At 36.6% G+C, this 25076-nt stretch overlaps 1 protein-coding gene across 1 annotated transcript; it reads right to left on the bottom strand.

The window, feature by feature from the left end:
* Positions 1-234: 234 nt before the first annotated feature.
* Positions 235-25076, bottom strand: LOC122789969. The gene is made up of 11 exons (XM_044057471.1): positions 25001-25076; positions 18876-19035; positions 14018-15496; positions 11634-11726; positions 11415-11519; positions 11202-11311; positions 7735-7926; positions 5670-5832; positions 4125-4290; positions 3862-3956; positions 235-1385 (listed from the first exon to the last, which is right to left on the bottom strand). The coding sequence occupies exons 2-11, from the start codon at positions 19030-19032 to the stop codon at positions 1300-1302; spliced, it is 2646 nt and encodes an 881-aa protein (XP_043913406.1). The 5' UTR covers positions 19033-19035; positions 25001-25076; the 3' UTR covers positions 235-1299.

Here is a 25076-nt window from a genome sequence, read left to right as displayed (position 1 = left end):
TAAGGTGCCATACCTTTAAAGTTGGTATATTAAGATTAAGGAGAGCAAAGGCTCATCCTTCTGTCTTGGCTATGTAGGCCCTACCGATTTATCATGTTTTTGTTTGGTAAACCATGAGTCAGCTGACTCTACATCGATATAGTTTAGTCAGTGCACGAATTGTACTCGAGTATGCAGCCTTTACAAATAAGTCATTGTGAAATAATTTTCCAAAAACAGATATTCCATATTACAACATTTTTCATTTGTTTATTAAAATTTAATAGATGATTTTCTTTTACAAAACCTGTACACAGAACAGTTAGACATTTTTACAAACTGTAATATTATGCTCATACATATTAACCTTCATGTATTTTAAAGTGCATTGGATGTGCATATGTAAACACGAGTGAAACTTATGCCAGCAAGTTTCTTATGTGACATACATTCAGATTACACATATATTTAAATAACATGATTAATTATTTTCATGAATTTGATACAAATCAATGGCAATTTTAATAATTTAAACAAGGTGGAAATAAATAAATTTTGGACTCGCAGAAGTCTAGACCCGCAGTATCAGAAATGGTTTAACATTTACTACAGACCTGCTGCAGAATTAATATGTTCTGAAACAATGACAAACTCCTTGCACAGGATTTCTGGTCACTTTTGAAGTCCTGGATACACTTGCAGGTTGTGTACATGTCGTGTAAACTTGTGTTAAATGTCACCTGCTATATTGTCATTACCACAAGCTTTAATACAGCTCAGTAAGAATTTGGCCTGTATGGTGACCATTCTCACATAGAATGAAAAGTCTAATTTGATGAATGTCATTGTGATATCACTCTATCAGGGAGCTTCCAAAAATTATCTCTTCATAATTCAGTTTGTCATTTTTAAGTAGGAAATTATCTCTTAAATATCTATATACACAGAAGTGAAAAAGATGTGCTGGAAGTTCAAGTCGATGTCTTTGTCCATGTTATGGCATATGAAAAATACATTAAAATACAAAGTGTTAGCAGCAATGCATTAACTCTATACTCATGTAAACATCCTTTGGTGCAGTAAATAAATGTAACAAGAACGTAGTCCTTACAAAGGTATATTGATGTGCTGGAAAATCTTAATAACTGACATTACTGAATTTGTTCTGGATAATGTCCAGAAATACCTTGGGAGTACAGACCCTGCTGCATAATTTTAAAACCATTTAAGGTATAAATATTTTTATGTAATAAATACTGCTACATCAGTAGCTACATAATAGCCTTCAGTCCATGATACAAGTTTGGAAGTATTTTGCTTTTACACAAAATTTTTCTTGACTTGTTCAAATAACTGTAATACCTTAGAGACTGGAACAGGTCCTTCTCGTATAAATGTCAGCACACCTATTAGAAGGAAAAAAATACAATATTTACATTAATAAAAATGTGTGCCTATTTAAAGGTATTACTTTTCCTGTATGCTCAGTAAGTTTACTTCCTGTACAAATGAGCATGCTCAGTAAGTTTCCTAGTATATAGATAAAATACACTTTACTTTGATACATAAATCTCTTATGCTTGATTAACTGCTATAGCATTATTTTAAAACCTTTAAATATTATTTACTTGTGAAGGCACCTTCTTTGAAAACATGACTTGCTTCAGAAGCTGCCACATCATCAAATGCAACCGGAGGAAATGAAAAATAGCAGTGCAGGCATCTACATTTATGTACTGCTGAAAACAAACTAATGTACAAAGACATGGCATGCTTACATTCGGGTGAAGGTGATGGATCACAATATCATTTCTTGAAAATTGACTTCACAAAGAACCTCATCCATGGTTTGCTATGATATTGATATTGTTACAAAATGCATGAACACTTGTAGATGCCAAAGATAATGTAGTTCATATAGTTAATTATTCTGGTTGTTATGCAAGTAGGTTTTCAAAATGCATGTGCCGGTAAAGAAATTTTCAGACAGGTCTCAGCCAAGCTGTTACTATATCATTTTCAGTGAGAATAAAACTGGAAGCATGGTCTCCTTCTAAAAAAATTCTAGTACTATGTATAAAAAAGACTCTATTACTTCTAAGTAAAGAGTAAGAAAGGATAGGGGCAAAGTGAAAAGCTGAGGCCTACAAAATGCTGCTAAAAACTATAAATTAAAGAAAATAACAGGGTAGGGTAGTGAATCTGAAGAAAGAGTATATAAATGAGAATCATAGCTCTCAGTCTCTTAGGACAAGAAATCTGGACAATGCCTAAAATAATGGGGGGGGGGGGGGCAAATGTCCAAAAATTGAAGCAGCTTTTAAATATTGCTTTTAAAAACAGGATTTGTGATAGCATGCATTTCCTGAAGGATATGAAGTCTGAAACTCGCGTATGTCATTATTTAGTGATTTGCCAAAAAACCACACATTTTATAAGGGCCAAGCCAACAATGTGAAGCAAAAATCTGGAGAGTTGAAAGGTATAATGTAAATATAGACTGCATGTGTAGAATACAGTTCTGCAGTGATGTTTTTATTTAGGGGATTTAACGATGGACCTAACAGATTTCCATGATATTTATGGTTCAATATTGCCACTAGAGTTTATCAGAAACTGGTAGGGATATTTTAAAATGAAGAAATTACTTCCATGTCCAGTACTAGCCTTACATCTTTGTATAGTAAATGCGAGCTTTTGTAGGCAGTGCAGAAGATAACAGCAAGTCTTTAGAAAGCTGACAGGAGAAGTGGAGGTGGCAACCCAAAGTACTCGTAGTTGTGCATCATTTCCATCACCCCCAGAGCAGGTGAAGATACATCTCAATGCTGGATACTTTGCTAAGCCAAGGAGTGGTGCCAGAAAGCATGGATATGTTGTTATTTCACATTAAACTGGAGTTCTTTAGAGGGATTAAGTATTAACATAAGATATTTACTAACAGTGACTGCAACCTTTGCGTTAGTATGGCTTCATAGCATCATAGAAGAATACTAAGCTAATGACCGTAAAGGACCTTTTTAAGCCTAGTTATGCTTTCCAGAAATATTGAGCAACTTTTAGTCCCTTAGGTCTGTGTGGGGGTTATATATAACTTGGGCACATCTACAAACTTCCTCTGTCCAATACAGACATAAGTGTTAGACCAGGGGGAAAATTTACCAGTTCCCTTCCACTGATCCAATGTGCACTTGAATAAATGCTGGGAAAAACTCTGTTTCACATGGATGGGAAACCTCTTTCCAGAGAAAGGGTAGTATTTGAGATGCATGCCTGTCCCTCCAGCATGTCTTACGTATGTTACAGACAAGATTTAGAATGCTGGATCTAGCATTTCCGATGTCATTTGCTTTGCATGTATGCAACAGGCTGATTAGGGCTGGGTCAGATGATGATCTGTAAGCCAAACCTAGGTCACCTCTCAATCAGGCTTACACAGGATCATTCCAGATCATCTGCATAAGAACGTGTTTTTATACTGGTAAAATAGAAGGGAAGTGCATTAATATATAGAGTAAATAGTAAAGGACCAAGGACTAACTACCGGGGCACTGTCTAATGATGGCTGGGAAGGGTAAGAAGGATGGGGATAAATTTGATATTCAATCTCTTACACTGTTTAGTTGGATAGTTATACCTACAATGTGATGCTCACATTTTTAGGCTTGTTCTAGAGTATTAAGATTTCAGTAATAATAATACATGTTTTAATTAGTGTTATCGCAAATTCCTTTACACTTCTTCTTACATCTGAATAACTAAAAAGAATATCTTTTAACAGAAAAAAACTTGAATTTAATTTTTTAGCTTTTTGCCGTCAGTCTTTAATATTTTTTGTATACAAGAAGCTAGTGCTGTGAAAAATAATTAGCTTTTACCAACCTTCATCAATTCGCGTACAGTTAACAACAGTAGAGGAAACTAGTTCAGTTGAATCTCCATCACAAAGAACTCCATCAAGCTTGTGCCCGAGACGGCTAAAGATAAATAAAATAAGTATTCTTAATGCATTGAAATTGAAGGCATATAGTCTCATATAAATAAAGCATATACTTTCAGTCAGTGCTGCTTCTAAAATTCATAGGATATGGATTGAACTGAAGTAGCAAAGCAGATAAAGATGCTAGTGAAAAAGTACTACTCACGTCGTGACCATATCATGGTGTATGCTGTCAGGCTCCCCACTGGGATTGGCTGAAGTAATGGCTAGAGGCCCAGTCATTTTCAGCAGATGAGCTGTAGTAGTGAGGTCAGAAATTCTTATCATAATGCTGTCTTTTGTACCCACGTAGTCATAGGCTATTCCAACACCTTTAAAAATAAACACACACACAAATAAATGCACACACATACATCCATGCATGCAGATATACATATACACATGCATATAGTTTTATATATCAGTTGTGTATGGAACACACTTTTAATTTTTGTTTTCATTTTCAACTTTAAGTTTCTGTATAACTACCATATCACACAAAGTTATCTGTTGCCTGTCTGCTTGAAAGGTCATACTTCTGTATTCTTGGGATGCCTAGGATCATTTAAGGGCAGGTGCACTTTTCAGCTGATGGAAGGGGATCACTGGACCCCAGAGTGTCACTGTGCTGAGCAGGTAAGGAACTTCAGAATGTACTGGGAAAGGTTATGTTAAGACACTGCAACTGACAGCATGGTTTCTCACGCACAGATAGCGGCATCATGGTTCCAGAGTTCAGTGCTAGACTTTCATCACAAGTTACTGTCTGTCAGAAATCTACATATTCTGTCCATGTATACATGAGTTTCCCCTGAGCAGTCTAGTTTCTTCTCACCTCTAAAAACATTCTGGATAATTTGCAACTCCACGCATGGCAAAAAAATCAAAACCACCCCATATTCATAATCACTTTCCCCTTTCAGTGATTTTGCAATATATTTACAACAATGTTAATTTAAATGAACAATATTGTAAGCTGTGAGGACAGCTAGAACAGACATCATATTATATCTATAATCCCTTTTCTTTCTTCTGCAGCTAACCCCAAGTTGAGATGAATGCATGAAGAAGTATTATCGTGACACTGTGTTTGTGCCCTGTTGTGACAAGTGAAGGGATAAGCATAAAACTATACTCTTAAACAATGACGGCTAACAATCCACTTCAGAGATGATAGTATTAAATCATAGCAGGTCTGGCGGCGGATGTAAAGATGGATGCTATTTCCAACCAAAGAAGGGTGGTGACTGGACCACTACATGTCACTGTGCAGTACAACATGCAGTGGCAAACGTATAACAATTATAAGGACTTTGACAGCTTCTGAGATGAGTTTAAAAAACATAGTTAATTGTGAATTCTGTGGGTTATACAACCTTTGAAAGCCACATGAGGAAGCAGAAGCCTACTGACATTATACTTCCCATTCCAGTGCTTTATTGGTTACTTGTGTTTCATACGTTGAGGTTTTTAGGTAAAATACTGAACAGATTTTCCAAAATGGAAAAAGTGGGATTCAAAGGATTGATGGATGGACTGTCACAAACATGAGAGAAAAAAGGCAGACCGCTACACATTATTGTTTCATGTTATGGACAGCACTGACAAATGTTTCTAATCTTGTACCATATGATGCTACAGAAGAAGTATGATTTGATTCAACTGCATTTGTAGGCACAGGCTACAATTAAGAATGCTCCATGCAACTCACCCAGTTCCTTAAGCCACTCCCCTTTTGGGACAATGCAGCCAATGCACCCTGGGTAGATGTTCGTCAGGAACTCCCACAGTAGAGGACTGAAAGGGGGGTTGACTGCTTGCAGTTGCTCCATGCTACCAATTGTGAGGCACAGAGGTTTTTCAAGAGGACGCTCCTGTGTGGGAAAATTAAGCAAAATGGGAATTTTGCAGTTAAATTATTAAAATCAGTATACAAAATTAAACTATCACAATGTATTTACGCAATCTGCAAAATATTAACTTTCTTTGTGCCAATTACTAGCTGCATATAAAATGGCAGATGTTTGCCATTAAATAATACTGTATGCTTAGGCACATAAGACATCATAGAAAATACTTCCTGAATGTAATCCTTTGTAACTGCATGCATCAACTTGCCCTTTAAATATTGCACAACGTACTTAAAATAGCTTTCCACTATCAATATTTCTAATGCTGCTTTGGTGCTTTTGTTTTGAACTCCATGACTCATTTTCTGTCATGCTGATAAAATAGACCAGAATATCCTTGCAAAGAAGTAACAGTAAACCTTATCAAATGGCATTTAAAGGTAATAAAGTGTAACTAGTTTACAAATTATAATAAATTTGACAAATGGAAGCTAGTTAGCAGAATATGTTCTAGACGGTGAGAATTATATGAAACATTATTACAATGAAATCACAGGATCACTCCCTTTATAGCACTGATACTTAGTAATAAATTATAGTTTGCTATTTTACCAGTTACATAAAGTGATAAAAATCCATAGCAGTGAACATTCTTAAAGAAGAAAAACTTTTAGTAATCAAATATAATTCATTTACAAATCACAATAAGTTTGCTGAACAGAAATACCAGTAATAAAAAGAAAAAAATCACTGAAATATAACATTGAAGCTTACTAATGTTGTAGTCTGACATCTACCAGATACATGAACTGTAAGAGAAATGCTTTGCTGATGATACTGGTCACATTTCAAACATATTGGCAATGCAGTCAACTGAGACTGTAATTTACTTATCAGCATATGGAAATATTTTGTCTAATTCTGATATTTGATAGCAAATTACCTCTATTATGTTGACGTTTTACTAGCATCCGTGGCTGCTTTACTGTTTCACTTTAGTCTCTGTTTCAGGCCTATAATTTTTCCTGAATTATCTGATTTCAGTCTGCACTTTTACAGAAAGGGAATAACCTTGAAAATCAATGGGCAACCTTAACTTGTAACCAGAAGTTTCCTGGCAAGTCAGTCAATGGTGAATCTGACATTTGCAGATGCTGTATCAGGGGAGAGTTGCAGTAGTTCTGGGAATCACTTTTCCTCTTAGGAATGCACTGTCACCTCCTGAATTGTACTGACTACCAGCACAAAATGACCCTTGGTCAAGAATTAGCCGGGAAGTGAAATCCAGGCAGTAGATGAAGTTTAGTGCTTTCATCAGTTAGCTTGTAAATGGCTCTGTTGTCTGTGAGAATCAAAAGTAACAATTGGAACTACAGATTCTAAATGTTACAGCTAGACATGGGATATGGGATATCTTTTTCTGAGATGTTCAATCTAAGTGCAGTCGTTCTGTTTTTTTTTTTGTTAATTTGTATATTAAAGTGTGTGTGATCTGTAAGGAAAAGTCATGCATGCCTTACAATGCAGCATATGCCATATAGATGTCAATATTAACTGCTATCAGTCCGAGTAGATTTGCTTTGTCATTTCAAATACAGTAAAGTGCATGTCCACATATTTAACAAATGCCTTTTTAATGACCAGCATGCTCCTGCTTTTTTTCCTTTCAGACCTGTTTATGGTTGTATATAAACAACACAGTACAATGCAGATAACTATATTGATAGCCTCATTAGACATGTTGTGAACACAAATTTCAATTACAGATCCATTTTAGATGCTATAAAGCATAAATTTGTGTCTTTAGGTACTGTACTTACTGGCATTCATTACTACATTCCAGTAATATAGACCAATCACTCGCACACGCACACACACCATATATAAATAGCATATATAAAACTTGTGCATCTGGAGATCCCTTACCTTGATATTATAGATCCTTTCAATGGCTTTGGGGTGTTTACATGAAGCAGCAAGGGTGTACACGGTATCAGAAGGAACCCCACATACACCACCAGCATCCAATATCTCTGCAATGGCTCTGATCCCACTCGTACGGTGTGAACTTGGAGTAGGACATGGTGGAGTTGCATCTTGATTTTTGTTTTGTACAGCCTGAAATGTAATCCTAATGTGAGTATTTCTGGCAAAAAATATTGGTCTTTGTTTATATGCAGTTTAGACACGTTGGTTACAACATGCAGTAACAACAATCTAATTTTGCAGTAAGACTAACTTTCTCATATGTAATTTAGCATGGATTCTTATATTTGTTCATTTGTTTCTTTCCTGCAGCTAACCCTGATGTTGTTCTTTTTAGTCCTGCATTGTCCTGTGCATGACCATTGATATCCAAGGGCAGGCATGCAGTGGGTCATTTTAAGGGCTACCACTGACTTTTGTAAAAAAGCAAACTTCAGAGGTCTTCCCCACCTGCCAAAATAAGTGTATCTTCATGGTCTGTGGTATCCAGTAGTCATTGTAACACAGATTATACATCTCAGACATGTTCATCTTCCAAGACATGTCCATCCAACCACTACCCCCAAGAAAGACAAGCAGGTAGAGTGACATTATTCCTCTCCCTTTTTCATACCAGTTCCTCATGTGTGCAGGACAATAATCAAACCCAGATTACTAGGCCATGGTCAGAATTTTATCGTTTTGTGACCCAGAGCTGACTGGTGTGTATAGTGTACAATGGTAGGATGCCACCAGTCTCTTTTCTAGACTTTCATTTCTACTGTGCTTCTAGAATGCAGCATGCATGCATGAAAATCCACACCAGTGTTAGATACCTATCATGAAGTATCTTCTGTCAACTACTCAAGTTGTAATGTTAACTGTACCCCTATACTTCAACAAGGTCATTTCATTTGGGGTTCACAAGCACAGCAACACTTTATTCATCTCTGGGAACTGTCTGCTATTCTTGGGAATCTCATTCCATAGTTGCATGAATAGTGTAATAATAATAATCTATATCTGTCAATACATCTGGGCAAACATTATCAGAAGTAGAACAAGCAGCATACAGAGTCAGAATTATTTTTAGTATATATTAATTCTCTTTGTGTTGCATTTGGAAAAAACAATGCCCTTATGACAGTTATAAATACTTCTCATAAACCTTATAAAAGAAACATACTCTATACAATGATAGTCATTGTGAAACTTGTATTGGCATTTATGTGTTTAATCATAATGGATGATTGCACATCAGCGTCTTATCCACTGTACCATCATTTTATTACTGCATTCATTGCTTTCCTAGAACAGTATTGAAATAAGTGACAGCATTGTGTCTAGAAGGATGAGTCAGCGGTCTAACCCTGTGCTGACAGATGAATGAGTCATTCATTGTTAGCAGTTTACAATAAAGATCTGTTAGGTTTTCATAAAATTCTGAGACTGTTTACATTCAGATGAGGTCACAGCAGATATGATAGAAATGCTGGGTGATATGGGAGAAATGGTTCCTGAGGGTACTCATAGCAGTGTGTAGAGAAAGGCATATCCGAGATGATTGGAGAATAAACATACTAGTGCCAGTATTCAAGAACAAAGGGGGCATCCACAACTGTGGGCAGTACAGAGGCATCAAACTCCTGCCACATTGCATGAAAGTTCTGGAGAGGGTGATTGATGAACAGATATGTAGAGGTGTCTAAAGTAAGATAGGAGATGAGCCATTTAGATTCAGATTAGGATGTAGCACAACTGACACAATGTGAGACAGGTAGTTAAGAAGAAGCTAGAGATGAGAAAAGAGTCCAAATGTGCATTCCTAGACTTGGAGAAAGCATATGACAAGGTCCAAAGAAAGCTGATTTGGGCAGTCCTGCAGCGATTTGAGGTACCAGAAACATTGGTGGAATTAGTGTGTTAAAACTATCATCCATCTGTACCCTTTGATTCACAGTACAAGGACCCAGTCACTCAAGTACGAACAGTGTTCAGTCTTACAGAGCGGTTCCCAGTTGGGTGGGTTTGCATAAGGCTTCAGCTCTGAGCCCCTGTTCATACTGGTGGTGGACTACATTAGCAAGCAGGTCAGAGGGGACAGATCTAAAAAGTTGCTCTATGTAGACGATGTGGCATTACAGGCAGACTCCGAGCCAAGGATATAGGAATGGAATGTAAAACTGAAGACACATGAGATGAAACTGAGTACAGATAATACAGTGGTAATGGTAGCAAATGGGGGAAATCAGAAGAAGTTGAGAAGGGAAGATAGTGGAACAGGTTAACAGCTGCAAGTATCTGGGAGGAATTGTTGAGTAGAAGTGAAGTCTGAATGAAGAGGTCAAAGCTGAAATCTAGAGGGGCTAAGCCAGCTGGCACAGAGTGTCAGGTATAATGTGTGACAGAAGAGTGCCAAAGAAGCTGAAGAGTAAAGTGTACAAAACAGTGGTGTGACCAGTACTACTGCGTGGTGCAGAAACCGGGGCAGTGAAGACAGAACAATTGAGGAAGCTGAAGGTAATGGAGATGAAGTGCTTGAGATGGGTGGTAGATGCACACTGTGGGGCAGATGAAAAAATGAGAACATAAGAGCAGAAAAGGTCAAAGGGAACCAATTACAGTGGTTTGGGCACATGTACAGAAAAGTAGAAGACAATCTGGTGAAGATGATTTAGGACAGACGAAGAAGGCAAGAGGAAATGAGGGTACTCAGCAGAGGTGGATGGACTGAGTGAGAGAACTGTGACAGACACGAGTGTCGTGGAAAGCAGGGGTGTGGCATTAAATCGTCAGAGATGGTGACAGTTGATACGACATCCCAACCCCATGTAGAAAATGGGGAAAAGGGGGTTAATGATGAGTATGCTGAGGTTGGCTGATCATGTAACAATACAGACTAAATCTGTAAATGGTGACTGTCAATCAGAGCTATATTTTCTAAAACATTTATTGGATCTGTTGAATAAATTATAAGGTATGCATTTAGTGGCAGCCATGAAGTCATTGAGTTAAGTACACATTTTAAGAACTGAAGGCTATTTAAAATGTTCAGCTTAAAACTGCTTGTGTTAATATGCTCTTAGTTATTTTATTATGGATTATGTAGTGAATTTCTCTATCTAGGTTGCCACTAGACAATGATATTTAGTAGGCTAACAATGAAATAAAATAAATCACAGTACACAATGATTCAAGAAAACTCTGCTATTGCTGGCTAGTAGACGAGTTCTGCTGCTTCACTGTATATGAATCTTTGTATGTTTGGCTACATCTGTCTGCACAATTATTTATCTAGCATTCCCTGTGAGTAGGTCATGTTGTTTAACTTACAGTCCTCCATACTCCCCACCATGTAAGCTATCCTGAAAGCACTTTAGCTTATTTATTTACTGGTAATTTGGAAAAAAAATGGTTAAAATAAATACCTTGAGTAATGGTGATCCCATGGGTATTAACTGACTTTTGAACATGTAATTAACAAGTGAGGCAACAGTTCCATAAACACAAACAAGGCTGCAAATGGCTAACATCACACCTGGAAAAGACACAAAGAAGAAGACTATATTAAATACTGAAGTCAAGAGAAGTGACATGTAGTTCTGATCCTACAAATTAGGACATTTCAGTTTGTTACTTACCTTCGAAAGGAAGAGGCAGTCTCTTCAATGTGAACAACAAGAAGCAAACAACCAGCACCTCAATTACTGTAGAAAGTACTAGAAGAATTAGGTTTTGATAGGCAGCTGTGAGAATATAGAGGGAGAGAGAGAAAAATACGTTAGACTGTTTCACTTCATGGCAGTTTAACAGTCCTCTGCAACATGCACCAAGAATAAATGGCCTTCAGTCCTGCTTACCTAAAACCATTAAAGAGGCGTTGATGATGAGGAATGCAATGGCTCCCACTGTAAACCCAGCATAGGAGGAAGGGTCAATATTGAGCAGATCGCCTGTGAAGAAAATGTAACATCTTGTTATTTTAAGCTGCTATATTCAGCCAAATAAACTGTAGTAGGTCACAGCATGTCTGAAACCTAGTAATGCATCAGCTCTCCTTGTACGATTAAAGGGTGCCATTTAGGAGGTTCATTTGTTAAAACTTGACTACAATCTGACACCTAGGATGTTATTCTTAAACATTGTGCTCCATGGAATAAAGAGGCTATGTCACAGAATTGTGAAGTAAAGTCCTTTGTAAATCATATAACCTAGTACATTATAGTAGTAGGAGACTATATGCAGTCTTTCTCCATTATGTAGCCATAGAATTGTGTACTAAAGCACTTTGTAATTCATAAAGCTCAAAACATGATAGTAGTAAGACAATGTATGCAGTTCTTATCACATTACGTAGCCATAAATCTCTGTGTATGGAGAACAAATGCAACTGACAGCTCCCCAGTTGTACACAATTTGTAGATACAACACCAATGTTATAGTCTGGTTTGTATAGAGTACATATGCAACTGAGAGCACCCCAGCTGTATACCATTCATAGATATAACACCATTGTTGCAGTCTCTGGTCTCAGTGAATTAGTCTATCAGAGTCACTGCAGTGATGTTACACTTGGTAGTGTAGTGTTCTTTGCTTATATGTTGCTCATCATACAAAGAGGAGCAGCATATTAATGTTGATAAAAAAACAAAATTCCTTTGCATGTTAGGAAAAACTCTACCAGTAACAGAATTCCCTGTAGTGCAAGCAAACCTGCTACCACATACATACTTGTCATCCCTTTAACACATTGCTGCTGGTGAATGCTCAAGGACAGCTTGCACAGCTCCAGATCCCCTCATTACCATAATACAGCAATAACACTACACCCAGCATCATGCTTTAGGAGTGAAATATTTTTTTATGAATCACTCCTAGGCATGATGGTAGAGCACAATAAATTGGGAAAAGCAGCTTAGTTAGGTATACACAAAACCCTTTAATCTAAGGTATGATTTACCTTCTGAATCTGCTTTTCCCTGCTGATTTGTGTAACACTGTCCATAAAGAACCTTTCTTAATAACCACACTTAACAATCATTCATAAATGCTAAGGTGGTGGCACAATGCATATCCATCTTAACTTCACTGCGGAGCCTGTCATTATCTTGAAGGAAATTCTCATCCTTTAGATTATGTTGCATTAGAAATACCAAGCTAAAGTAGTGAATAGTGAATTGCATATTCTTTTGTGTTTTTTTTTCCTCATTCGTGGTGGAGTTTTGTCCTGATTTCTAAACGGTAGCAGTTTTTCCATTTTCCATATGAAACTTCCTTTCAGTACATACTGAGCAAACAGGCTTAATGCTAGATATTTATCTTCTCTCACCATTTATTTATGTGGTCTTCATAACCATACTATATTCTTTTTTGGCTTTAAAATGAAACATTGCACCTTAGTCAAAATGCAAAACATCAGGATTAGAATATTACATGAAACAAAATCCTTTCCTTAACATATTATACAAATCTCACAAAAAGATATAGTATAATAATGGTTTGCTGGGGGACTCTGCCCCTGTGTCTCTGATGCGGGACATTTGACCTCAACACCTTGAACTTCCCTTACCCCTGATTCCTACAGATACATCTTTCAGGTCTGAAAAATCCAGACAAAACTATTTTTTTTTAATGAAACTCACATTCCCACTACTGACCAAGCTGCATGACCTTACATTATATTACACAACTTATGTCAAAGCAAGCTCCACCCTTCCAATCATATGAGACTTCAACAACATGTTAATATGATTTTAAAGCAATGATATTTTACATTCTAACAAGACAGTACACAATAAACAGTAGCAATCACTCATTCAAAGTCCCAATTTTTTTGTGTTTTTCCCATTGTTTCATCTCAACACTATTATCTGAAAGTTTATAACTCACTCCAGGCCCTGAAGGATAAGGCTTCACTAATGGTTTTGGGGCAGATGGCTGCAAAATGTCTCCTCAGTTGAAGTGTTACCATTGAACATTGTACTTTTTGTCAAGATAAATGTATTTTTTATCAAGATAAATATCTAGCCTTAGCTATATCTTGAATTATGAACTACCTTCTCTACTCATGATTAGTTAAAAACAGATTTATTTTGGGATGTGCCTTTTCCATGCTTTTTGGAGCTGCTTATTTCTTTCATGTCCATTGCATGACTAATAAATGTGCTACAGCTATTTCAATGTTTATATCATAAATGTTAAGAAGTTAGCCAATAATGTGATAATGTTAAGTAATCAGTAATACCTGCAAAGCGTAGCCAAGTCCACGTAGCCCAGATTCCAGCATAACAGAATGGCAAAACCGGACCAAATCTTTGTCCACCTCTGACTTGCAGTCTTGAGACATAAAGCTGGACAATAGTACCAGGAATCAGCACCCAAGGAATTGACAGATGAGAATATTTATTATTGGGATACTTGCTTTGTAATGCAGATATTGCAGCTAGGCCATTGCAGATATAGAAAAGTGCATCGGGCAGTTCTGCAGTAGTTGAAGTTGGAATGTCTTTTATTTTGTTGCAGCATCTTTTCACTGCAAACAATGCATTTTTAAATTTTTTTGTACTGAGTAACTGGGGTCCCAGTGAGATTAGTGTTTTTTCAGCTATGGAGTTTATAAGGCTAACAAAAGTTGAATATAATGACAGAGCAGCATACAGAGAGCACATAATGCCAAAGAACATATAATAAGCAATGCCCCAAATCTGGGGTATGGTTGAAACAGTCAGAAGGACAAAAAATCCATTATGAAGCAACTCCAGTGTGTCTCTGTTTAGTGCTATCAGGCAAAAAATTAAAGCAATTACAAGGAAAAACCAGTCACCAAGCATTTCTATCCTGATATTATCTGTAGTGTATTTTGAGCTCAAGAAAACAGTAATGACAAACTCTTCCCAGACCTTCACTAACCAGTACATGCTGTGCATCCCAAACTTTGCAGCATGGTAGACATCATCTCGTAAATATGCATAATAACTGGCTAATATCTGAGAGACGACATTTATGCTAATCCATATTGTTCCTACATAAAAATTCTTTATGTAATCAAAACAATAAAAGGCAAAAATAAAAGCAGAGATTACATCAGACAAGTTTCCCAGGGCCATTGGCTCTGCATATTTTGTATTCTTTTTCTTCTCGTCACTGATTTTCTTTGTTGATGTTTTGGTTTTGGCTCCTAAAAGCAGAACATCAAAAAGGGCATTCCCGAACCCCGGGATGACATGTCTCTGATAAATGCCCTTTAAAAGAAGGGCAGCCGCTCCATAAAATCCAAGCAGAATAATGATCAGCTGTATTACCCCAGAAACAATCAATGCCCACTGACTGAACAAGCCGACTGCTTCAAATACCAGAGTAAGTGTAATTGCCCCAAAAACAAAAGGCATGATATAGTTTGATGTGGCTGAACAAAATGACACAATGAAGGCCACACTAATGTAGGCCACTAACCCAGCAACAGCTGACTCACTGATGGCTACATCTGCCATTAATGTGTTCTCAACAGGTGCTGCAGTGCTGTTCATAGAGGGAGACACAGAACTATTATCAGAACTGTTAAAAGAGAGTGGGTGTACACCTAAAATGATTCGGGTTGCCCCATAACTGCTCCACAATGCTGCAAAAGCCACAAAAGTAGTAGCAGCTAGATGGTCGTATTTCCGAAATGTCAGAAGTCCAGATATTAACTGTATAATGCCTCCAATTAAAACCAGGTGCACACCTAAAAAACAATGAAAAGAAATGTAAGCAAACCAAAAAAATCTAAACTGAAGGTAAACTGAATTCTGAAAATATAATCATCTTTTTTCTAGCTTAAAGCATTAACTACAATATGTAGGTGTTAAATGGAAGAGAAAAATCAGCCTATTACAAAATAAACAGTTTAAATTGAAATACCAAAGAGTGCAGATGTGTAGCAAAACTCTGTCATCTGCAGTTCCATGAGCACAATTTTAAATGTTTGTAGTGAGGCAGGTTGTAGTATTTCACATATGAATGTGCTGCATTTTAAACTAATTTATATCGATACTGTAGGAGTTAAGATAATTATTGTGCCATTAGAGAAGAGAATGTTATGGAAGCTTTAAAACATGTTTTCTTGTAGAAATATTGACTTATTTAATGAATAAGGATATTAAAGTAGTTTTATCAAAAACAATGATAGAATCAGGCATCCATATTCAAAAACATGGTGTACAGTTGCATTAATGTATTCTGCACACAATGCTTATTTATTATGCTATGATCCACAGACAATGCTTATTTATTGTGCCATGATTCATTGGCATGGACTGCAGTGATGAACAGAGGTGTGCTACAGAAGATGTTCATCGTCTTTAAATGGTGTACAGATTTACAAAGTATACTGGTGCGCCAGACTTGGAGGATCTTTGAGTGGCACGTCAGCACCACATAACATAGAAGGCAACAGCAACTTAGCAAAGTATAAAATACCTTACTAAGTTATTGTTTCCAATTGTAGTCAGTCATATCATACAGCAATTCATAAAAATGTTCATTTACTACACATGACATAAAAGGTAAGGTCATTACTACATAATAATGAAAGGATCTGGTGTTTTAGGCTCTCCCATTGGGGGACCTTGTCAGTGTCATTCCAAGGGGTGGGAAAAGTGTGACTGTGGAAGCAGGGTTGCCTACATCACTTGTTTACATGAAAATGTAAAACTACTTGTAGCATCTTATGCCATTATGTGGCGATTTCTATGAAACGTCTGTGCTGTGGTGGGCAATGATTACAAATATCACCCACTAGTGCACAGAAGAGATGTACCAAACTAATGTGAGGAAAAAACGGACATAGATTATGAAAGAGCAAAATATGACCAAGATGAAGGGAAAACAGCAAATTGGAAACATTACAAAAGTGTTTTAACTATTAAATATACTATGCTGCATTGTTGTAATTACTTTTTTAGTTATCCACAAACTGAACATAATATTTAAGATTTGGGGAGCAGTTTTCTTAAAACTATTAGACAGTTTGATACACTTCATGTCCTCATGTTAACAATAGAGGCTTTGGAACAGGGTGTGTGTGTGTGTGTGTGTGTGTGTGTGTGTGTGTGTGTGTGTGTGTGTGTGTGTCGGCTTTTCCCGGTTAGGGGTTGCCACAGCGGAACTCCGGTCTGCTAATGATTGGCAGTTGATTTTTACGTACCAGCTTGCCAGGCCTGATGCACAACCTTCAACGAAGGTACGCCCATTCACGCGTGTCTCCACGCAGAAGGCGCTGTAGCTGAGAATCGAACCGGACAGCGTCTTACTGTGAATGTTACTATCCTTTTCAAGTAAAAGTGTTCAGCCACTTAATGAAAAAATAAGTAACGCAAAAAGAAAATTCCAATATAAGCAATTACAAAAGCTTCCTAAGCAGTAATACAAGGATGTAACTGTAAATGTTATTATTTTGTTTGAACTTGTATTCTGTTATAGCTGAAAACAGTGTCCCATTTTAAATCTGATTTGCTTTAGACTCTTTTTATCAACCAAGTACAAAGGAACTTGAGTCGTCATGCACCCAGGAAACTATCTTAACCTAATATGTATCAGTTAATAGCAGAAAAATAAATATTTAATCCCCTTATATTTCAATTGTACTGCTTAGGAAGCTTTTGCAATTGCTTATATTGGAATTTTCTTTTTGCGTTACTTATTTTTTCATTAAGTGGCTGAACACCTTTACTTGAAAAGGATAGACCTCTCAAACAAATTCATCCTGAGAACATTACAGCTATAGACATAGTACACAGCTATGTTTTCACAGCCCTCCTATGTTTAAAGTAATCCTTTTTTACTGTAACTCAGTAGTCTAAAAACTGCGTTTGCCCTCCTTCAGCTTTCAGGTAAACATAAAACAGAAGTACTAGAGTTAGAAAAACTTGAAATATTTCTTAGTATCTGAGGTCAAACACAAGATAAACTTGTGCTTTAAAGTAACTTAAATAAACATCAGTTTTATAAAATAATTTTGCCTACTGCAAATACAGCCACTTCACTCCTACTCTTACACAAACAATTTTCACATCCAGCCAGTAAGGACTAAAGTACCATTATGGGATGGATGCGTCCCATTTCATGAAAATAAGCCTTATATGTTCGGGAAGAGGTCTGTGTGACTTGTGTGCAGAATCCATGGGAGAAACTGCTTCTAACAATCAAAAACAAAGGAAGTAATTGTGTATGGAAAGTAAATACTGTATTTGCTCTGTACAGCTATTCTGTTGTGAACTGCCAGTTTGCTACGCTTAGCTGGTGCTTTCAAAAGTGCCATTAGCATACCTGTCAACCTCTTAACACAAAAATCAGCATAAGGCCTGAAAATAGGGACATTTTTAAATATTACTTATAACTTAGAAAATTGACAGGATAAAAATGTTTCTATTCTCGTGCACTTTCTGGAGGATATGAAGTCTGAAACTCAATCTTCTGTCACTATTTTATTTAGTGACTTTATTCCTCAACGATTTACCAGAAAATCACAAACTGTATGAGGAACAGACTAAAAATATAAAGGAAACATTTGGATGTTCAATGAAAATCTGGACAGTTGAGTGGTATGACCATCAGTCCTAATTTGGCCACAGTGCACTGTTAATGGATCCCCCGTGCAGCCTTCTTCTTAATGTTCAGAAATAAATGGTACTGAACCATTCAACCTGCTCCTTGATGTACTTGTATATATATTTATAAGGTCAACAGTGGGCTACAACATTCTCCACAGGCTTAATCACTATCAAGATGAACCACTTTCAAATCCTTCATTTCTTCTGATAGCTGTCTGGCATACACCTCCATGCATTAATTTTAACAAGTATGGGACAAGAGTGCAGGTAGTGTATTTTTACAAAAAGACGCTGTTAATTAAACAGTATAACAAAAGTAATAATACACTTACCAGCCAAGATATTTTCTATACCAACTGCTGCCACTCCAGAACTGGCTTTGGAAAAGTTTTGCAAGGCAAACATACACCTCCATGCATTAATTTTAACAAGTATGGGATGAGTGCAGGTAGTGTATTTTTACAAAAAGGCACTGTTAATTAAACAGTATAACAAAAGTAATAATACACTTACCAGCCAAGATATTTTCTATACCAACTGCTGCCACTCCAGAACTGGCTTTGGAAAAGTTTTGCAAGGCAACATAAAAGACACTGACTACATTAGACAGCAGGCCGAGGACAGACGGTTCACTGTAAAAAACAGAAGCAAAGCCTTCTGGGGAAGCCATGACCTGAAAAGGAAACAGTCCATTAATGAGAATTAGCAAGTGAGGAAATAGTGCATTAATAAATATTCACAAAGGTGGAAACAATGCATTAATGAACATTCACATGTTACAGCTTACTGACTTGAACAACTTGGAATTCACACCTTAGTCCTGTCTGTGTTAGCCTGCAAATAAGATAGCCATCTGCGGTAAAAAATTGTTGTCCGCAGTCTTCTGGAATTACCCTCATTTCAAAGGCTGTACGTTCCTTCATCACTTTTCCACTTTACCTTCACTATGTCTCAGGCATTTGATTTATTTTGGTCTTCTTGGCATTTTCTCACATGATTTCCATTCTTGCAATACCATCAGTCTCTCTAAACTCATACTCCTTTCCTTAATTTCCAAACACGCTCTATGATTTTCCTACCTCTCATTTATATGTGCTCTCACCTACCATCACCTGCTTTACCTGTCCTAGAAATCTCTTAAGCACCTTCCCTTCACCCCATCCTATAATCCCCACCTATATTCATTAATGTCATGACTCCACTGCCCTTTGGCCAGAACTTTTTCTGCTGTAGATCACCTGCCCTGTACTATTCTTTTTTGATCAAACCAGGTTCTTCTTTTGCATTTAAATTTTGCTATTTTACTCTGATCGTCCAGAATTCTACTTTTAAAATTTACTAGTAAGTTCAGTGTAATTTTTCCATCCTGTCTCCTGTTTATTCCCTTGCCTGCCTTTTGAACTATTTTCACTACCTAAATTTACTGCAAAATAATAAAAAATAGCTACAGCTAATGTAAATGTATATTATTAAGCCATGATGAATATAGCTGATCATATAATGCGTTTGCTGGAGTTTGATCTTTTGATAACCTGAGTTTATTTGTGATGATTATTGGAATAAGCTTCCCATTCATGTCAAGCAGGGCACCTCAATGGCCCTCTTGAAGAGAAATCTTGACGAGTGGATGGGTAACAGAAAGTTCACTCCAGGGATCATTCCAGTTGCACTACTGGATATGGGCACTGCGAACTAACATTAGGTGGCACGGTACCCAGGCAATTTCTTTTGGGCTACATTTTGTAAAGGCTCCAGGGCTATTGGCCTAGTACACACCTATGAACCTATGATAGCAATTTTCATTGTGTAATGTATCCTATCTGTAACTATATCTGTGTTAAACATTATTTGTAAAATGCCTGCATCTTATGATATTACACATTATATAACTGTTAAAGACTAAAACTTACAACAGTGTTACAGTGTTTAAGTGTGCTATTTAGATTTGCACATTTGGAGCTCTTTTCCTTAATGCTGTAAATGAGATCCAAAGAACTGGCCCTTACAGATTAGGAAAAAACAACCAAGCAACTGATAAAATCTGGGTTTCACAGACATAGGCAAACTGTATCCCACTCCTTGATACAGGTTACATTATTATGAGCTAGACCATCTATTTCCAATTGGTTCAGTGAACTTTGTTTTTTTATGAAAACTCCACAGTGATACAGTATTACAGGAACACTTCACCCCCTTTGCATGTACAAAACATATATGTCACAGCCCCAATACTTTCTGCATCTCAAGTGATTCTGTGCTTACAAAACTAAACTCTGCTTCCAGAAAAACTATCTTCGATTTCAGAAAATCTTTTAGAAATGAACAATAATGTGGGAAAAAGTCAACACTGATTGAACTCATGGGGAAAATGGAATACAAATAAAATAAATGAGTACATGTTTTAAATAAGTATTAAAATGAATTATTTTTACACTGTAAAGCTAGTAGTTGTAATGTGTATGTCTGTGGATTAATATTTATACCTACATCTCTGTCTAGACATCAGTGTTCTGAGCTAAACTACACATGCTCTGTACAGGCAACAGGTTATTCCATGGAAATAAAATGCTGCCAAGCCTCTATCCATGTTTGGGTCATGTTGGCTTGAGGTTAAAACAAGAACCTAAAATAGTTAGAACAGTAATGTGAAGTGATTCCAATAAGATCCTTGCAGGTTTGTAGGCAAATAAGGCAAAATAGTGACCTAGAGCTGAGAGTACTGCTGAGTTCGAAGGTCACTTCCAGTTTAAAGCTTCAAGAGTAGAGGACTGATAGCTAGTGTTTTATTTTATTATGAAGTCCCTTTTCAGCCACCACTTGAGCCAAAGGCACAGATATATAAAAATAAAATTTACACAACACATTAAAATCTAACAAAGAATTTCTTTTCGGAATTTAATGAATCAAATAATTATAGCATTAGCAATGGCATAGGCTTTCACAGAGATCAGAACAAGACATCAACAGAGCCAATGGGAAAAAACAAGTAAGTAAACAATTACAAACACCCACCCATACCCACACACATGTGCGCATGTGCACGCACACACACACACACGCGCACACACACACACACACACACACACACACACACACACACACACACACACACACACACACACACACACACACACACACACACACACACACGCGCACACACACATACAAGCCTTTATTACAGAGGCAAAAAATGGGTGAGCCATTAGTTGATTATATGTCAAAAGAACATGCAAATAGACAGAAAATACTTCATTACTTCACAGAGTAATAAAAAAGGGAACACCAAAAACATAATGTATTATAATCGATTAAAAATAATTAGCAACAAACACAATTAATTAAAAAAATAATTTCAAGTCTGAATAATGTTTGTGCCAGAAAGTTTGTAAACAAGAAAACTCAGACAAATGGTAGGAATGGCCCTTACTCTTTCTGCATTTACAAGCATCAGTGATTTGAGTTTATATCCTTTTCCAGACATCTTGCCAGTACTGAAATGAAAAGGAATGCTCAATACAGACCTTGTAGAAAACACACCACGTCAGCAAAAAAAAAAGTTTTAATTGCTTTGTTACTTTGACTTATTAACACAGTTGCAATTAAGGCAATAACAGAATGACACTCCATTTTGAAAGTCTGTAGCAAATAGAAATGTATCTGTGTTCCTATGCAGGCCTTTGTCCAGCTCAAAATAAAAGGTTGCTCTTTCCCCCTCCTTGCCCCTCAAACTGTGTTCTTTTTATGCCAAATCCCTAACAAGAACAATGACAACAAAAATCCTTTATCTTTTTCTCTGTTGCTTTCATTCTTGAGTATTCTTGGCTTTCATTGCATTATTCATGGTGTTGCTCAGTCTTGCACCTTTATTTCTTTCTTCTATCCTGCTCATTTGCATTCCTACATCTGACATGAATTTGCAGTGACACTGTGGGTGCCCAAACTACCATTGCCCTCCTATTTGTCTTTGTTCATGGGAAGGTGTAATATCCACACTAGGCAACTGTCATATACTAAGAAATAAAAACATCATTATCAGTAAAATTAAAAAAAAAAACACCCCTTATCATCCTCATTTATTTAGCCTACACAGACCGTACAAATGAGATGTGCCACAGACGTTACTAACCCCTTAAGTGCTCTGCAATATCCAAAACCTCCTCCTTCTGTGGACCTTAGCCCACTCACACCCATGTCTTTATGGGTAGGATGTTGGCATAATGGCTAAGGTGTTTACCTTACAAACACAAAGAATAGAGTTTGAATCTCACATTGGACAGCTGGCTAGGCTTAAAATGGCCCACAATGGCAGTTAGCCTAGTACTAACCTATGAATCTGTTTTTTAGTGTAGCTCACATTAAACGTGAAGATTGTTTGCACAAGTATCAGTGTTCAAATGTATTTTGACTTCCACTGACTGTGAGGAAATACTCTTTTCCCAGAGATGTAGTGAACTCACAGTTGAGCATATTAAGTAAGAAGGTACAGGGGAAGAAACCCCCCACATGGAGGTATGGTAGGTTTTGTAATCCAGGTGAAATATTTATTCAAATTCCTCTCTGAAATAATGTTTTTCCCTGAGTGAAATTTGAACTTATGACATGAAACTGTTTTTTAACTTGCGTAACACAACACTAAATGTACTGTGTAAGAGAGAATACCTCAGCTTTTCCAAGCTGTATATATTTTCTCATGTGCTCCTGGCATACACTGACAAACTATAAGTCACTCTGCTGTCTGTGTGGCACTGCATAAGCATGCTAATATTCATTGTAGGAAAACTCACATCATGGGTCTGTTGTATTAACATTTCACTGACAGGACTTTGCACCCACCTCCCTTTGCTAGTATTAAAAAGAACATCTTGTTACTTCCTTTATTTTATATACTGTTATATGGAAAATAAAAAGTACAGTTTTCAATATGTTCACCTAAAATTTAAATTATTCAAACTCTACAAAGGTTTCTAAAAAAAATGACAATTTGAAAACTTTCTGCACTAAAACTTTTTTTTGCTTGCTTTGTTCTTCCAGTCTGGCTAGCAGTTTCCTCTTACATTAGTAAATGACACTTCTGTAGTGATATCCATGAGCAATGCTATCTGTGTACTTGTATCATGTTTATATAATGTGTCACGGTGCTGAAGCACTTCACATAGCCAGAGGAATAGTTACATACATAATAATGCATGTTGCAGAAAACAATTGGTATCCTCTGTAAAATAATTAATTTCCCATTAAAACTAGAAAGTGGTATTTTAAATCCATCCCTAAACTATAACCCACAAACCAATACCTGCTGAAAATCATTGCTGCAAGGGATGGTAAATTGATTAAGAAAAGTATTTGGAGTGCTAACCCCCTGCTTTAGACATACGTTTTCTTTCTTAACTGTGGAGTAAGAACACCCTACTGGTACCTTTTCTTTTAGAGTAGAATTTCTAAACTATTTTAAATGTAATTAACTCAAATCAATGAATAACCTTTGAAAATACCACTTTAAAGTAGTCACCCTGTTAATCACATTTTGGCATATACTTCAACATTTATTGATATATGAATCACCAGATTTGCATTATGTGTAGAAATATTAAATGAACACAGTGCCTCTTTGCCCTTATCAGCGCTGGTTTGTACAGTTTGCCATCACAATGTCGAGTGCACATTGTTCGACACCGCAAATGCGAACTCAGACCTACGACTGTTGAAAATGCAGAACACCGATGTTCCAAACTGCAAAATCTCATCCCCTTTTTGACCCATGTTAGCACTTGTTTTTAGTTGTAGAGCAGTCAGAAATGTCGACGTTCGGTGTTTTTGTGACATTCTGCAACATCAGCATTATGGGTTTTGCTTAAAGGTGTTGATAATATGCACATTTGTGTATGTGCGCTTGACATTTTGATGGTAAACTGGTTTGTACACTGAGGTGACTGTTACAGGCACTTATGCATTAGACAGAGAAAAAAATTTGGACTTAAAGGACAGGAGTCTTACAACAATGTAGTGCTCAGACACAAAAAAAATACATTTTCCACTTCACCTGTTTGTGTTCTCAGATTATTAGAGTAAATTCTAAAGAACAAGAATTTTATCCAAGGTTGATAAATACAGAAATAAGATGGGGCATCTTTGAGATATGGAAAGCTACTTTGCTTCCATCAGGTACAAAGGGAGGCTGACGTAGCACTGATAAAAATTATGTGCAAACTGTGTCAGGAATGTCTAGATTATTGTTAACAGTTATAAATATCAAACTTAAAAAAAAAAAACAAAAGCAGTGCAATGAAAATCAGCAAAAACATCTGCTTCACATTTTACCGGATTGTGAATAATGTCTCCTGTACAGTTGTTTTTTTTTTCATTCCTTAGCAGTTTTTGAAAGTATTAATTAAAAAAGAATAAGGTAGTCTCTTCATTTTTGTATATAAATTAATAATACTGATGGATCAGATAGAATACGAATTTATGAAACAAACGCATTACAATCTACAAGAGTGATGTGGCAAACTCAGGATCAGCAGTTGAACTACTTGCTATAGTCAGTACACAAATTAACTGTTTTCACATGACTTTTTAATGTAATGCAGCTTTACCTTCTAAGAACACAGAACAAATAAAACTAATTTGCTGGTGCCTACCTTGAGAATTTAGCTGTTATTCTTTTTATTTCACGTATTTGTTTTTGTAGTTTCTCTGAAGATATTTCCAGATGAG

The sequence above is a fragment of the Protopterus annectens genome, chromosome 15.part0, assembly GCF_019279795.1.
Source record: "Protopterus annectens isolate FY-2018-M chromosome 15.part0, PAN1.0, whole genome shotgun sequence".
Taxonomy (NCBI): Eukaryota; Metazoa; Chordata; order Ceratodontiformes; family Protopteridae; genus Protopterus; species Protopterus annectens.
This window is presented reverse-complemented; position numbering and strand designations above follow the sequence as displayed.

What these genes read in the sequence shown, in the direction of transcription:
- LOC122789969 (XM_044057471.1), bottom strand. Translation starts at nt 19,032, where the DNA reads ATGGCTTCCCCAGAAGGCTTTGCTTCTGTTTTTTACAGTGAACCGTCT. An exon ending in CGCCTCTTTAATGGTTTTAG is followed by an intron (nt 11,520 to 11,633) that starts GTAAGCAGGACT and finishes ATATTCTCACAG; the next exon opens with CTGCCTATCAAAACCTAATT. An exon ending in TGGGATCACCATTACTCAAG is followed by an intron (nt 7,927 to 11,201) that starts GTATTTATTTTA and finishes ATTACATTTCAG; the next exon opens with GCTGTACAAAACAAAAATCA.